General features: G+C 40.4%; 1 protein-coding gene across 4 annotated transcripts in view; it reads left to right on the top strand.

Annotated features, from left to right (window-relative positions):
* ZDHHC20 (zinc finger, DHHC-type containing 20) overlaps positions 1-12,988 on the top strand; it is a 54,229-nt gene that overhangs the window by 15,995 nt on the left and 25,246 nt on the right. For 3 of the 4 annotated variants that reach the window (XM_010572647.1, XM_010572645.1, XM_010572643.1), the window contains exon 2: positions 10,107-10,133. The exons of the other annotated variant lie outside the window; for it this stretch is intronic. In XM_010572647.1, coding sequence (XP_010570949.1) covers positions 10,107-10,133 — 27 coding nt within the window. The remainder of the gene's footprint in view (positions 1-10,106; positions 10,134-12,988) is intronic. 4 annotated transcript variants of the gene reach the window in all.

Here is a 12,988-nt window from a genome sequence, read left to right as displayed (position 1 = left end):
CATGCATGCATCAAACTCTTTCGCTAGGCAGTTTGCCAGGCCTGCTATGGTACATCCAGTGCTTTGCCATGGGAGCCTTCATGCATCTCTGAGGTGTAGTAGGCAGCACTGTTTCTGCCCTTGGCACATGTTGTATTAAGATTGATTTATAGTATTTCAGCTGACCATTTTACCGAGTCTTGAGTTAATGCTTTCCAAGACTTACGTGGTGGTCTGTCAGCAGGCAGGTGAGCTCTGAGAAATTTATTTATTTAGTTATTGGAAGCGGTATTTACTGAATGAGAGCTGTATGATAGGCTATGCTCTTTTGTATGCTTGCCTTTCTGTTTACTCTGGAGTACTTTCTAAGTTTTAGTATAGATCTTTTGGAGTATCCATAAATGCCTTTGCAGTGGCTCATGCAGTCTTTGCGCTGTCGTTTTTTCATGTTCCTAAGTGGTCAGGTAGTTAAATGAGACCTGGTGCAACAAAAACATGTCCTTCTGATCTTTGTCCTCTAGCCAAAACTTTCTGTCCTGTTATCCCTGATGTTTTTCCCCTCTGCAGCACCTGGATCTTTTGTTATGTTTCTGGGGAGTCGCTGGTTATTTCTTCCTTTTTGCAAAGAAACTAGAGGAAATAGCTTTAGCTACAGTCAAGGTTTGTCAGTCCAGGTAAGGTTTAATGAGTGACATTTTGTTTTGCAAGAACAAGCAGCAAAGCCTCCAGCATTAAAATGTGGTAGCATTTGTTATCAAACAGCTTGATGAGCAATATATGGACAGATTCTCTAAATCACCGTGAGTCTTTGAAACTTTATTCCATAAATATTTTAATAATAAAAATAATAAAATATTAAGTATTAATATTTACAAGTCCATGTCCCGATCCAATGTCGGGGAAGGTTTCAATATGATCCCAAGAGCTAGATTAAGACACGAACAAGGTCAAATGCTGTATACCCAGAAGAGCTTTTATTATCAAAAGTATCAAAAGTGAAAAATAGTGGCAATAGGATAGAATGGAAGAAGAGGTAGAAATTAAGCAAGCAGTCAGGATAGGATTGCTAGGATAGTCACCACCACGGATCCAGCAGCGTCCCGTTGGTCCTTGATCTTCAGTTCTTCGGTGGTGGGGAAAAAGCCCCACGGCTTGTCTCTATGGGTTTTTATAGGGCATATTTCGATGATGTCATGCACTGCATGTTTCATCTATCACACAATCTTCGCATGATTGACATTAGAAACCGGTATCTTATCAGCTCCAGCCCAGTTTCCTCCCCTGGATGCCTCAATGGCCTGGTAATCGTCCTTATTGGCAGAGGAGTGTCCTGCTTAAACAGGGCATCTCGGAGGCGAAGGGCTCGAGATAAACAGTTCACAGTTCCTTGAGATGACAGTCCAGTCCCTCACACCTAACAATCTTTGAGACAAACGGCTCGAGATAACAATTCTGTCTCTTACAGTCCAGTATGTTGAAGACATGAATTCCCCACCATTAAACTTTCCCACAATTAACAGATGCGTTTTTGAATGACATGTTTTTCAAAACAAAACTTCCATAAAGGGCTCTATTCAAAAGCTTGGCTTACCAGTATCTTGATGGGAGTTCATGTAAATTACATTACTGGCTGCTATGTTATTAATGTGTTGCTGGCAGAAGATGAGCTAGTCTTATTATAGGCAGTTTCGTATTTAATCTCAGATGGCAAATACCAATCAAACCTGATTAACATTACGAAAAAATTGACCTTAAACACTTTATCTGAGGAATCCAGTGACCTAATGCATGGGAGGAGGTCAGCTTACCGGGCAGTTTGATTTCTCCCATTACCTGATGAACTTGGCAGCAGCAAAACCCATCTCTCGGAAAACAGTGTGCCTAATATTTTGTAATGAGATTTACAAGGAGCTTTTATCCTAATATTTGAGGAAACACTTGTTGCAAGCAGGGCCAGTAAGTAAGGAGAGAGCTGATTTTGGAAGAGTCCAAAGCCAAATGCAAAGAAGGGTGCCTCATTAACAAAGTGGATCCCTACCATCTGCTGACGGTTCTCGCCACTGTGCGATGGTTCATGTCTGCAGGTCACAGCAGCTGTGTCTGGAATTTTTGTTCCCCATGAACTGACACTTCTGCTCTCCTGCCATCATACCTCACAGCTGTGTGGAATAGCTAAATAAAGACTGTCATTCTATTTTCATCTGTCTAGAGTAGAAGTAAATGGATTTACTAGTAGCATCCTGAGCCATAAGACACTCAGCTTTGAGTGACCTTAATATTCAAGGCAGGTGTTGACTGGCAGTCACAACCGCAAATTAGTGAAGTGTTTGTTTTTTGAAAAGAAATGGTAACTCCTTAATTACCTGAAAAATTCTGTTATGAGAATGAATTGTATGTTGTTGGGTTGTTTTTTGGAGGTTTTTTATTTTTTACTTTAAATCTATTGATGGTTTCTAGTATTAACCTGCAGAACACCTAATCTTTTACAGGGTGTATAAGACAACTCGGTACAACATATGATACTAGCACTCTGTCAACACCAGCTGATTATCCTGTTTGTCTCTCCTATCTCTTGCAAGTGTCCTAGTAGTGTCTTAACTACAGAACCACTGGAGTTACTCCTAACACAAAAAGCCCTTCCACATATCCAGATACTTGAGTGTAGTATTACTATGAGCTTGATCTGGCCAGCCTGAGTGTAAATACTCCTTCAAATGTAAATGTAATTAATTAGTGGTGTGGACATGCACTAGCTCCACTCAGATGCTTCTGAGTTTCCATGCCTTTCTGCCGATTCTGTTTTTTCCTATTCCCAGATGAGCCAGAGGGAGTACAGCTCACTGACTCATGCAAGTAAGAGATCTCTCTGTCTTTCAAGAAACCAGGCTTGCTTTTGGCTATGTCTGATAGCTTAAAGGCAGTATTGGAAACAGTTTATGTGCAGCACTTCCAAACTACTAAGCAGTAAAGCTGTTACTGTTATGATAAAGTAGAATTTTGGGGAAAGAACCGAATGAAGACAGTCAAATAATTTGAGTGAGCAGCTGAGGAAAGCATGTAGAAGTAATGTTAGGGTTTAAAATCCATCAAAATGCAAACAGAATGAGCAGTGGTAATAATGTTTAAATAGCTGAAGAAAATCAAGTTACATTAGGTTTCTTTGGGCAATTATGGTAAATTGAAAGTGAATAGTGCTTCTCAGGCAGTAGGGCTTTTCAAGGACAACAGACCTGGTCCATTGCTGCAGCTGAATGCTGACTTCATGTGCAGAAAAAGCCTTTCGTTATTTGGGCTGATACATCTCTGAATATATTATGGTTCTTAGTGCGGACACAACTATGGGATGTTGAGGTTAAGACCCAGCAACATTTCCTCCTGCATGCTCCAAGTGTAACTCTTGGTTTCTGAATAATTTAAAGCGTGCAGGCATCCTCGGTGAGAAGACCATTAGGACACCTTTGGTATAACTTTCAAGAATATTTTCTAAAAGCAGAGGTAAGGAGTCATCTGTAGGATTTCGTGGGTTCCAGAAGTCAGCTGCCTTCATAGCTGTGTTTTTGAACTTTGGAAGTGCTAGCACAGAATTTACTGTTGCCAGAATACACAGCAGAAGTCTTTTCAGTTGTCACAGCTTAATTCATCGCTAAATGTAACTCAGTACCCAAGGAGTATGTTGCATTGATTATGCTAATTTCTGCTGTAGCCCTGTTTGTATTTACACACGTACTCTCTGCATTGAGGCTGAAAAGACCTTGGCTAAATAAAAAACTCCTTTATTACTGTGATAAGAGAATGTTTTCTGGGCAGCGAGTCTCTGGCTGCTCTAAATTGCTTGTTATAATGAAAGAATTGTGTTAATATTGTTTTAACTGTATGACAAATCATAATGATGGCTGGTAACAAATAACAAAAGAGGTCTGCAGCACAGCTTGAACTGCCTTATTTGAAATATTAATTCATCTTACCTGTCCCTGTAATAATGCTGCTTTGAATCCTTTAGCAATGGGCATGGAGATCATAAACATAGAAAATCTGGCAGCCATAAACAGAGCATCCCCCTTGCAGCAAGGTGTCTCTTTCCTGCCTGCATTTTCTTCCTCCTTTCTCCCCCGCCCCAGATTTCTCCCACACACACACGCTCCCTGCAGTGCCTTTGAAGGCATCATCTTGTGATCACTTGAAGTCACAAAGTAGCTCACTCAAGTGATGTTGCTGTGCACAGTGTGTGTGAGGTGTTTGGACTCTAGTTCACATGCTTGTGGAAACAGCTGCACTGCTTTAAAGCATTGGTGGCCCTGGCATTGTTTCTTTTCCCTCTTGTGACTGACTGTGCATAACCCAGGACAGCAAGAGGCCATTCGCTGCTGTTCACCCTTTATCACTGCAATTCCCTGCTGTTTGTGGTCACTCAAACTTGCCTTCATTAGCAGCTCAAACCTGACCTGAACTATCTGGGAAGGCACGCACTCACTTTTTTTCAGAGGGGTAACTTCATACACCCCTGCAGCAAGAGTTGTCCACCACAGGTCATGCCCCTGAGGCAAGCATTGTGTTAGACCTGGGTGATGGTGCACCCATGCTGCAGACCAGACCCAGGCAGTGCTACCACTGGGGCACACAGTGTGGCAAGGCATCCTGCTTCATGCTGGTACAGCACAAAGGCCGTGGAGCCACCTGTCCAGCCTCACCATTCTATAAAACATTACTTTCTGAATTACTTAGCAGTGCATTGGGGGGAAACCTGTGTCCTATTCCTGGAGATCTGGAGTAAAAAAATACATCAGTCTAGCACCATATGAAGATAAAACAATTCTAGGTTCGTATGGCTCAAATTTCTCTAGAGGACATTCATTCCAGCTGGTGGCAAATCATGTGTGCAATTCCTGGGCCCCCATAGCCTTTCAGCAGGGACCTGGCAGCATCTTCCTGCGTTGGCTTTTGGCTACATGATGCTGTCAACTCAGTCATCTTGAGTCATTTGTCTAAAAACAACTCTCTGCTGCTTAAGGAGGAAAGCACCTAGTGGGTGCCTGCCAGTCAAGAAATAAGAAATAGCTCAGTGTGGAAAGGTCACAGAATTACAGCTTTTAGAGAACAATGGAGAGGTGCTAAGGTCTTCATGCGCTGGCACTGCCCTGTAACAGAAGTCAAATGAGTGTTTGCTCAAGGAAATTCACTCATTGTCTGTCCCACTTTTGTCAGCAAGTGATGTTTCTACCATCTTCTGAGTGATTAAGGTCTGCATTTGCAAATGGGAATTACGTTACCATAAATCTAAGTTATACTTTCAGTTAAATGCCATTCTCTAAACAAATTAAAAACTTGGGATAATGTCAGTGGTGCTTGCCTTTGCAGATAGAGCAGTGCCCACAGGGAGTTTCTGTTGAGTTTCAGTACTGGTAACTTCTGGAAATATATGTGTGTGTGTGTATGCATGTATATATATATATTTTTTTAACCCTTTTCCTTAGAAGCTGAGAAAAGTTAAGGCTATACATCTGGTGAAGGGATGCAATTACACATTTATCACTCTTTCTTCCCACCCATGAGGAATGTCAGCCAAAATGTGAATGTTACAGCCTTTCCACGAATCTCAAGAGTAATACCCAAAGTATGACTCCTGCTAGGAGCCATCATGGGAGGGGACAAGGGGGAAATAAACATAGCACGTCAGTAACAAGATCAGTTCTTTTCCTTTTCTATACTTCTACATTTGTTGCAGTTGAATTTCTTGCTCTGCAAGGAGCGTGTTGGCTTTGATTGGAATATGCCTTTTAGGGGAGTAGGGAGATGTGGTGTGTCGGTTTTGTAGAGTGGTGGGGGTTTTTTTCTTCCAAGGTTGAAGGCAAACGTGTCGTCTTTTAGTGTGCCTCTTGCAAGGTCTTGCAGATCATTTCGCGTCTCTGCCCCAGAATAGAGAGATGTGGGGGTTTTCCTATTATGCAGTGATTTGGAAGGTGCTCGAAGACTTCATAGCAATCCTGAAAATAAGCCTGAAACTGAGAGCAAACCAGCTCCCTAAACATACTTGTTCTTCCAAGATGTTCTGGGAGGTTTCCTTGAAGCAGCTTAAAAAAAATTCTCCAAAGCTTTCTGAAATTGGCACCTCTGTCAGTTTGTACTCCGAGAAGAATGCTTTCAACAAATGACATTTTCCCCCCAGTGTCGTTTATTATACAACTAACAATGTCCCTATGTCTGCACAATTGTTTCCTGTGATAATCTGTAGGCTTCCACCTCTTTCATTCTTGTGACATAGGTGAGATGAAAGATATCAAACAACAATGTAAGGAAGAGTATCTAGAAAGAGGTGTAATGAACAACTGGGGTCATGAAGGAAAAAGTGTCTTTGCTGCCAGGGGTGATGCTAGGTGTCTAAATCAAAACTAAAACAACTTTTGCCTCTGTTAAAGTCAAACCTGGAATTCCTGCTTGTCCTCTAAGCAGACCAAGTTAAAAAGTACATTTGAATCCAGCCTAATAAAAGACTGTATCATGTATTTAGAAGGTAGTATTCTGTAGAAAGTGAAACCACACACTTAGTTTTGTGTGCTTCTTATTGCAGTGACCCAAAGTGTTGGGAGGTTCAATGTGTAAGCTGCTCAGTGGTGCAGGACCACTGGCAGACCGTATTGGGCCTCTACGTTCCTGGACAACCTGCAGCAGCATGAAGTTCAGTGTAGGCCTGTTCACCTCTCTTCACAAGCAGGCTTTGCTGAGCTCATTCCTTAGTCGAGCCTGTTTTGGAAACCCTGAGGTAGCCAAGGTAAAGCTCTACGCTGCAGTCAAACAGACAGGGCTCGTTCGCTTCATTCTGCTTGCTTGGTGCTGTAACGCTGAGATGTTGAATCCTTTGAAATTATGAGGCCGTAGTGGAAACTCACTGTGTGCCTGAGCACGTGAGTGCCTGCTTTTTGCAATGAAGTGAACTGCAGCTCTCACTGTCTAGTTGTATTTTTATCCTTCCCTAGCAATGTCTTGCTGGAACTTCATAAGTCTTCTTGAGAAACCAGAAACTTAATATTAAGAAGCCAGTCCTAAGAATATTTTTGTTCTTGTTTTTCCTTTTGTAGCTGAGCAATAGACTGATACGGGGATATATTTTAAAATCCTCAGAAGAACAGTTGTTTTACAATGCTTATGTTTCTGAAATATGGACAGGTTTGTGTTGACTACAGTGCTGAAGGCACTAACTTGTGTGGATGCGTCTAATCTAGTGTATAGTGCTGCTGCATCCTGAGGTTAACATATAAATCATACGCAGTGTTTATTTTGTTAAAAAAAAAATCAAAATCAATAAGCAAAAAGGCAGTGCTGCTTTTTCCCCCATCCCACCCCCCAAACAAGAAACCGTGTTTTAGATATGTTTAAAGTGAAAATGGTACTAATTTAGTGGAAGCTGATGGCAGTATCTAAGTAATTAGGAGCAGTAGAGGAGAAAAGCGATAGAGAACTAAGCTTGTAACTTAAACTAAAGGCCAGGGATGGTGGGCCAGAATGGTAATGTCTTGTGCTGTGGTGTTTGGGGTTTTTTTCCTGAACCAGAGTTCAAAAGCTAGAATTGATTTCTTGGTGGTATAAAGCTGCTTGTTACATTGCCAGCCTAGCAAATACTTAAAGGTCTGTTTTATGTAAAGATTAAATATTAACTTATTTAAATGAAGGTTTTGCTTTGTAGTATAAAGATCCTGTAAAAACCGTAGATTTGCCATTTGCTGAGTGAATTTGGACACGTAGTAGGATTGCTGTTCATTTAATCTATCTGACAATGAGAATAACAACAGTGAAAGGGATAGAAACAGAAACACTTGCATGAACTTCTGAGGCAGAAGAGAACTGGCCATTTTTTTATTTTTATTTCATTTGAGGATGATAAAACAGGATGAAAATCACAAGCATTTCAGTGTTGGCTTTTACCTCAAACTGCAGGAGTTTGCCAAACTGAAATTGTTCTGCACAGTGTAATAACTGCATTCTGACCTAGGGGACCTAGGTACGAAAGAGAAAATTATCTTCCAGGTGCTGTGAAGCTTTAATTAATTTTTATGAAGTTTATTTAGGGATCTTTTGATGAATTCTCATAGGTGATAAAATCTTAAGCTTTTTTTCTGCATGTAAAGACTGTTCACTATTTTGAGTATTCAAACATCAAATTTGGCTCATAATTTTGTTTTGTGCTGAGAGCAGAAATGAGACTACAGATTATGGAGTGCTTTAACCAGAATTACTTACAAGAAAATTCCTGTAGTTTTAGAGATAACAGTGTTCTTCCATGCCGTTAGAGGATAATTAAGAACATTTTTGTATTTCTTGTCTAGGGAAATACATGTTGTCCAGCTGTGTGCAAAGGTGTTTACTTAAGACCTATGAGGAGCCAAAGACAAAGCTTATTCTAAAGTACCTCTAGTATTTTTTTTTAAGTTGAGCAACAACCCTACTCAGCAGGCTTGTTTTAATTTTCACCTTTTTAATGATTTTATCTTCTCCTTATATTGTTGAAAAAGTTTTAACTAGAGAAATAAAATTCTAGTAAAATCTCAAGCAAAAACAGTCATAGGATTCGCTTTAAAAAATAATGTGACCTCTGTGCATTGCACAGTGGAGTATTACTGAGACTGTATCATGACACAGCTGGACCTGTTCTTATATTTACATGCATACTTTACCAGTAATCATGTGCTTCAGGTCTGTTTGTGTGGATTGTGTCCCAGTTTCAGACAGAAACACAGGAGGAGGATGTGCAAGTATGCATAACTAATTTGAAATTGAGCTATTCTTTAGGATTTACCTCCTTAAGTTTGAAGCCAGCCTTGTTCTATTCTAAATGGTAATTTCTTCCTTCTTTAGGTGGAAGTAACCAGAACCTTTTCCATTAACTTTGTAGAGGCTCCATGGACAGATAAGAGGGTGCTGAGTGGATATTTTAAGGAAGGGGGAGAAGGGGATGAAAACAAACAAAAAACCTATCTGAACAAAAAGGAGTCATCTATACATTGACATATCACCTCATTATGTCTCTTGTTGACTGTAAAAAGAGGCATGTTGCATAATATAGTTGCAGACCCTTTTGCTATAGGTATCTGCAGTTAAGTGAGACACATGCCACCTCTTTGACCAAAGTAACCCTTCAGAACAAAGTCTCCAATGCATACTGAAGCCCTACTGTTCACGAGGAAAAAGCTCTTTTGAACTGGCACACAGACTAATGACAAGAAATGTCAGAGCTGAGAGAGCGGAGACAATGTGGAGTGAGGTGAACTGCAGTAGGCAGGGTGTGCTCTGTTAACTTTTTGCTCGTGCGGATGACCAGAAGCTTAAATTTGGTAAGATGAAGAGTCGGGACAAGATCCTTTCCTCGTTGCATTTCAGGAATTCAGTGTCTAAGGAAGAGATCCAGCAAGGGGAGTGATATGAAGAAAGCAACCTAATAAGTAGAGCAGCTCTGTTCAGCATCTTACCTGAACTGATGAATGAAGTGTGAAGGTTTTGGAGAAGCCTGATGTCAGGAGGATGTACTCCTAGTCGGGCAGTATACAAGGTAGATTTGAACAATAGAATTTGCTGTTGGGATAAAAGGAGATGAGGATGTAGGAGAGAAGGAAGTGGACAGGTTTTAACTATGCCTGAAGAATTCAGGTCAGGAAAAAAGTAAAAAATAACATGTGATGGGAAGAGAGAAGTGGTGAGAAAAAACTGAGGAAGGGAAGTAGGTTACATGTAACACAGTTTCATGGGGACTTCTGTAAGAACTTCCTTTATTTAATTTTCTGCTTTCCAGTGGTACACCTGTTGGCCTAGCTGTTGACTCAGAAAACTCTGCTAGGTGCATATCTGAAGGAGAACATGCATAAATTATGATCTAATTAATGTCTGTGAAAAGCAGTGTGCTAGCTTGGTTAGCGCAGGGAACTGGATCTCTTAAGCTCTTCCACTGACTCACCAAGCCTCAAGGGCTGGCAGGGGGAACGCTAACTCCTGTTTTATCACAGAGCAGGGTAGGGAGGCTCTGCTAATGCCTGAAGTACACTTTGGAACAAGTCAACTATCTCATATATCTCACTTCTAGCCAAGCATTTGATTCAATATGGATTACTTACCATATATATATTTCTTTTTTTCTCTTCCAGTTACTATTTCTTCAACTGCAGAAAAAGGTAATTTTTTTTTATATTTTTGACGATGTGAATAGTTTTGTTGCATGCAAGTCTTAAGGGACATAAAATTTAAATGTACTCCTTTATGTGTAAGCTCTGTGTACTGAGTAGATTAGTGCTAAGAAACAAGGTAAATATTGTGAGGTTGAGTCTGTTTAGCTTCTAGTACCACACGCTTGGGATGATGACAAGACCTGTGAGTAATGCAACTATGATTTAGGTTTGCAAATATTTTTAAATGGGTACCTTCTAAGAACAGAAAAAGGAGAACAGAGAAGGAACTGCAGCAGATCCAGAAGTCCATTTTCTGTTTATTCCTGAACACACCCTGTGACCTGAAAGACTTCTGGAAGAGGAAGATTTGTTCTACTGCTTGCTATTTTCCAAGCAGCTTACCAAATTCCTCAGAACCCCATTCTTTAGGACTCGTTAGAACTGTGCAAAACACAACTATTTCAAAGGTGGCTGCACATTATAATTTTAAATCACCAGGTCAAGTGGTTAAGGCCTTGTTTTGACAAACTTTACTTAAGTCTTCACATTGGCTTTGGCAAGTATATGCCACAGTGGGTAGTACTTACAGAGATACAAACTGATCAAAAAATTCCAGCATTCTTGTTCTGCCACTTCTTTTAACTGTGAACAAAAACTAGTCTAAAGGATTATTTGATTCCAGAAGTTCAAAATATGGGGATTTGTTATAAAACTTTTTTTTTTTTTCTGTAGAAATACAAGTTACTGATGGGGTATTTGTTTGGGAGTTCATTTCAGTTTATAAGGGGACATGAGTGGTAGAGTAAGCATTGATTTGCATTTTGACTATCCACAGAGGGCTGTCTTCAGAGTGTGAGACCACTGGTAAGAGGCTGTCATCTGTTAAATATTTTTGCAGAACAGCATAGAATGTAGAGCTAATCCAGCAGTTTTCTTCCTGGTGGGGAACATCCAGGAGAACGCTGTGAAAGGAATGAACCTTGATGGAATCTCTCCTCTTTCGTCTTCTAATGGAGAGGTGAAAGAGTGGGGAAATCTGCAAAATAAACTGTAAGCTGTTCAAGATGAGAGCTGTCTCTTACCATGGATTTTTACATCACATTGCACAGCTGGGCTTCACCTAGACTTCACGAAATTCTGCAGATTGCTGCTGTGCTTTACTGTTGACCTGAATATGAATAAGTTTTACTTTCTTCTTCTGGAAAGGCAAGATCCATATCTCAGTTAAGGAAGCCTGGCAGAGCAATGGTGTTGGTGTTGCATAGTCAGATCTCTGGCTTTAGTACAAATGTGGTGCCTATGTGGCTGAAGCAGGTGCTCTTAAATCTACCAGGGAAGAAAAATGCTTGATTAATTAATGAGACTGACAGTATCGTTGGAACCTGACTGTTAGGCTTTTAATAGCTGTCACCTGCATGCTTCTTGTACCCTCAATTCTAAAGCATGTCATAGGCATCCTGTATGTATGAATTTCTTTACCAAGGAGGTTGATCTTAAAATGAGATGCAAAGTCTTTTTTCATTTGAAATGAAAGCTGTCATAAGTTTTATAAAGTTCTTAAAAGCTAACTTGCAATAGCCAGGAAGTAACATCAAAAGAGTCAAAAGGCCAAAGTACCAGTAACATTGCTATGTAAATCAACAATGTGCATCTTAGCAAATATATTTTGCTCCATATTTCAGTGTACTGTGTTCAAATCCTTTTACTCCAGTACTTAATTACAACTTTTGATTAAATTAGTGGTGATTTCTTCACCCTATTAAGGCTAATTGTTTCTTTGTAATTTCATATTCTTACCTAGATTTATATCCATTGGGATAGGGGAATAAAGTCAACTCTGAATATCTCTTAACAATATAATATACTTCTGTTATATACTATTACCTCTCTTTAATCTGACTCAGTCTTGGAAATAGTATGAAGAATGATTCAGAAAAGGATGTTAAGGGCAAATCTTAGGAGGCCTTACCATATTTTAGGAGGATTCTAAGAGCATGTCTTAAGACATTGTCCTCCTGAGGGCATAAATTGTGGTCTAATATGCGTCAGTGCCTTTTAAGAGAAGTGATTTGACTTGGTCACAGCATGACACCAAGAATCCTGGATTCCCTTAGCATAGCCAGGACTTCCTCATGACTCTGAGTCTGGCTAAACTGGCAGATACTGGGGTTTGAGGTTTTTGACCTATTTTCCATCTAGCTTGTAATTACAAGAAAATGAGCTGAATAGGAATGAGGCTGGTTTGTATTTGTACTGGTAACTGATGCAAGATGCTTCAGGGAGTAGTCTGCAGAGGAGATGCTGCTATCCAAACCAGTGAGTAGATGGACTGCCAAAGTAAAGCTGTCAAAAATGGTATCTTCCCTCCCTCTCATTTCTTGGGGAGCACAGACAGGACAGATATCTGTAATCACAGTAGGAATGGCAGCACAGGAGTGGGAAAAGAAGCAAGAATCTATTCAGCGTGGGGCCAGTATGGACTGCCAGTTGTAGGCTCTTTCTCCTGTAGACTGGGTGGTGCCCATCACTGGAACAGCTGTGAAAGTCTTGCTTGTCCTTGAGTTGCCCCAGTTTGGCTACTGAGGACAGGCCCTTGGCTTTTAATGATAGTGACAAATCGCAAGATCTCTGTTATTGCAAGAGTGCAAGAGCACTTTAACAGCTGCCTCTTTCTAGTAAATACTGGTAGCACTGGCACAGATCTGTACCATTGCTGCAGCCAGCCTTGGTGCCCGTTATTCTGTGTGTTGTTGGGGCATTTACAGCCTGTGACAAGACTGAGGTTCTGCTGTTTGAAGTATTGTGTGTGCACTAAAAAATACTCCCTCAGAAGAATCTGAATTCTGGGGAGATTTCTACAG

Source organism: Haliaeetus leucocephalus, unplaced genomic scaffold (genome assembly GCF_000737465.1).
Source record: "Haliaeetus leucocephalus isolate CR32 unplaced genomic scaffold, Haliaeetus_leucocephalus-4.0 Scaffold351, whole genome shotgun sequence".
NCBI lineage: Eukaryota > Metazoa > Chordata > Aves > Accipitriformes > Accipitridae > Haliaeetus > Haliaeetus leucocephalus.
Note: the sequence above shows the minus strand (reverse complement) of the source record. Positions and strands in the feature narration are given on the sequence as shown.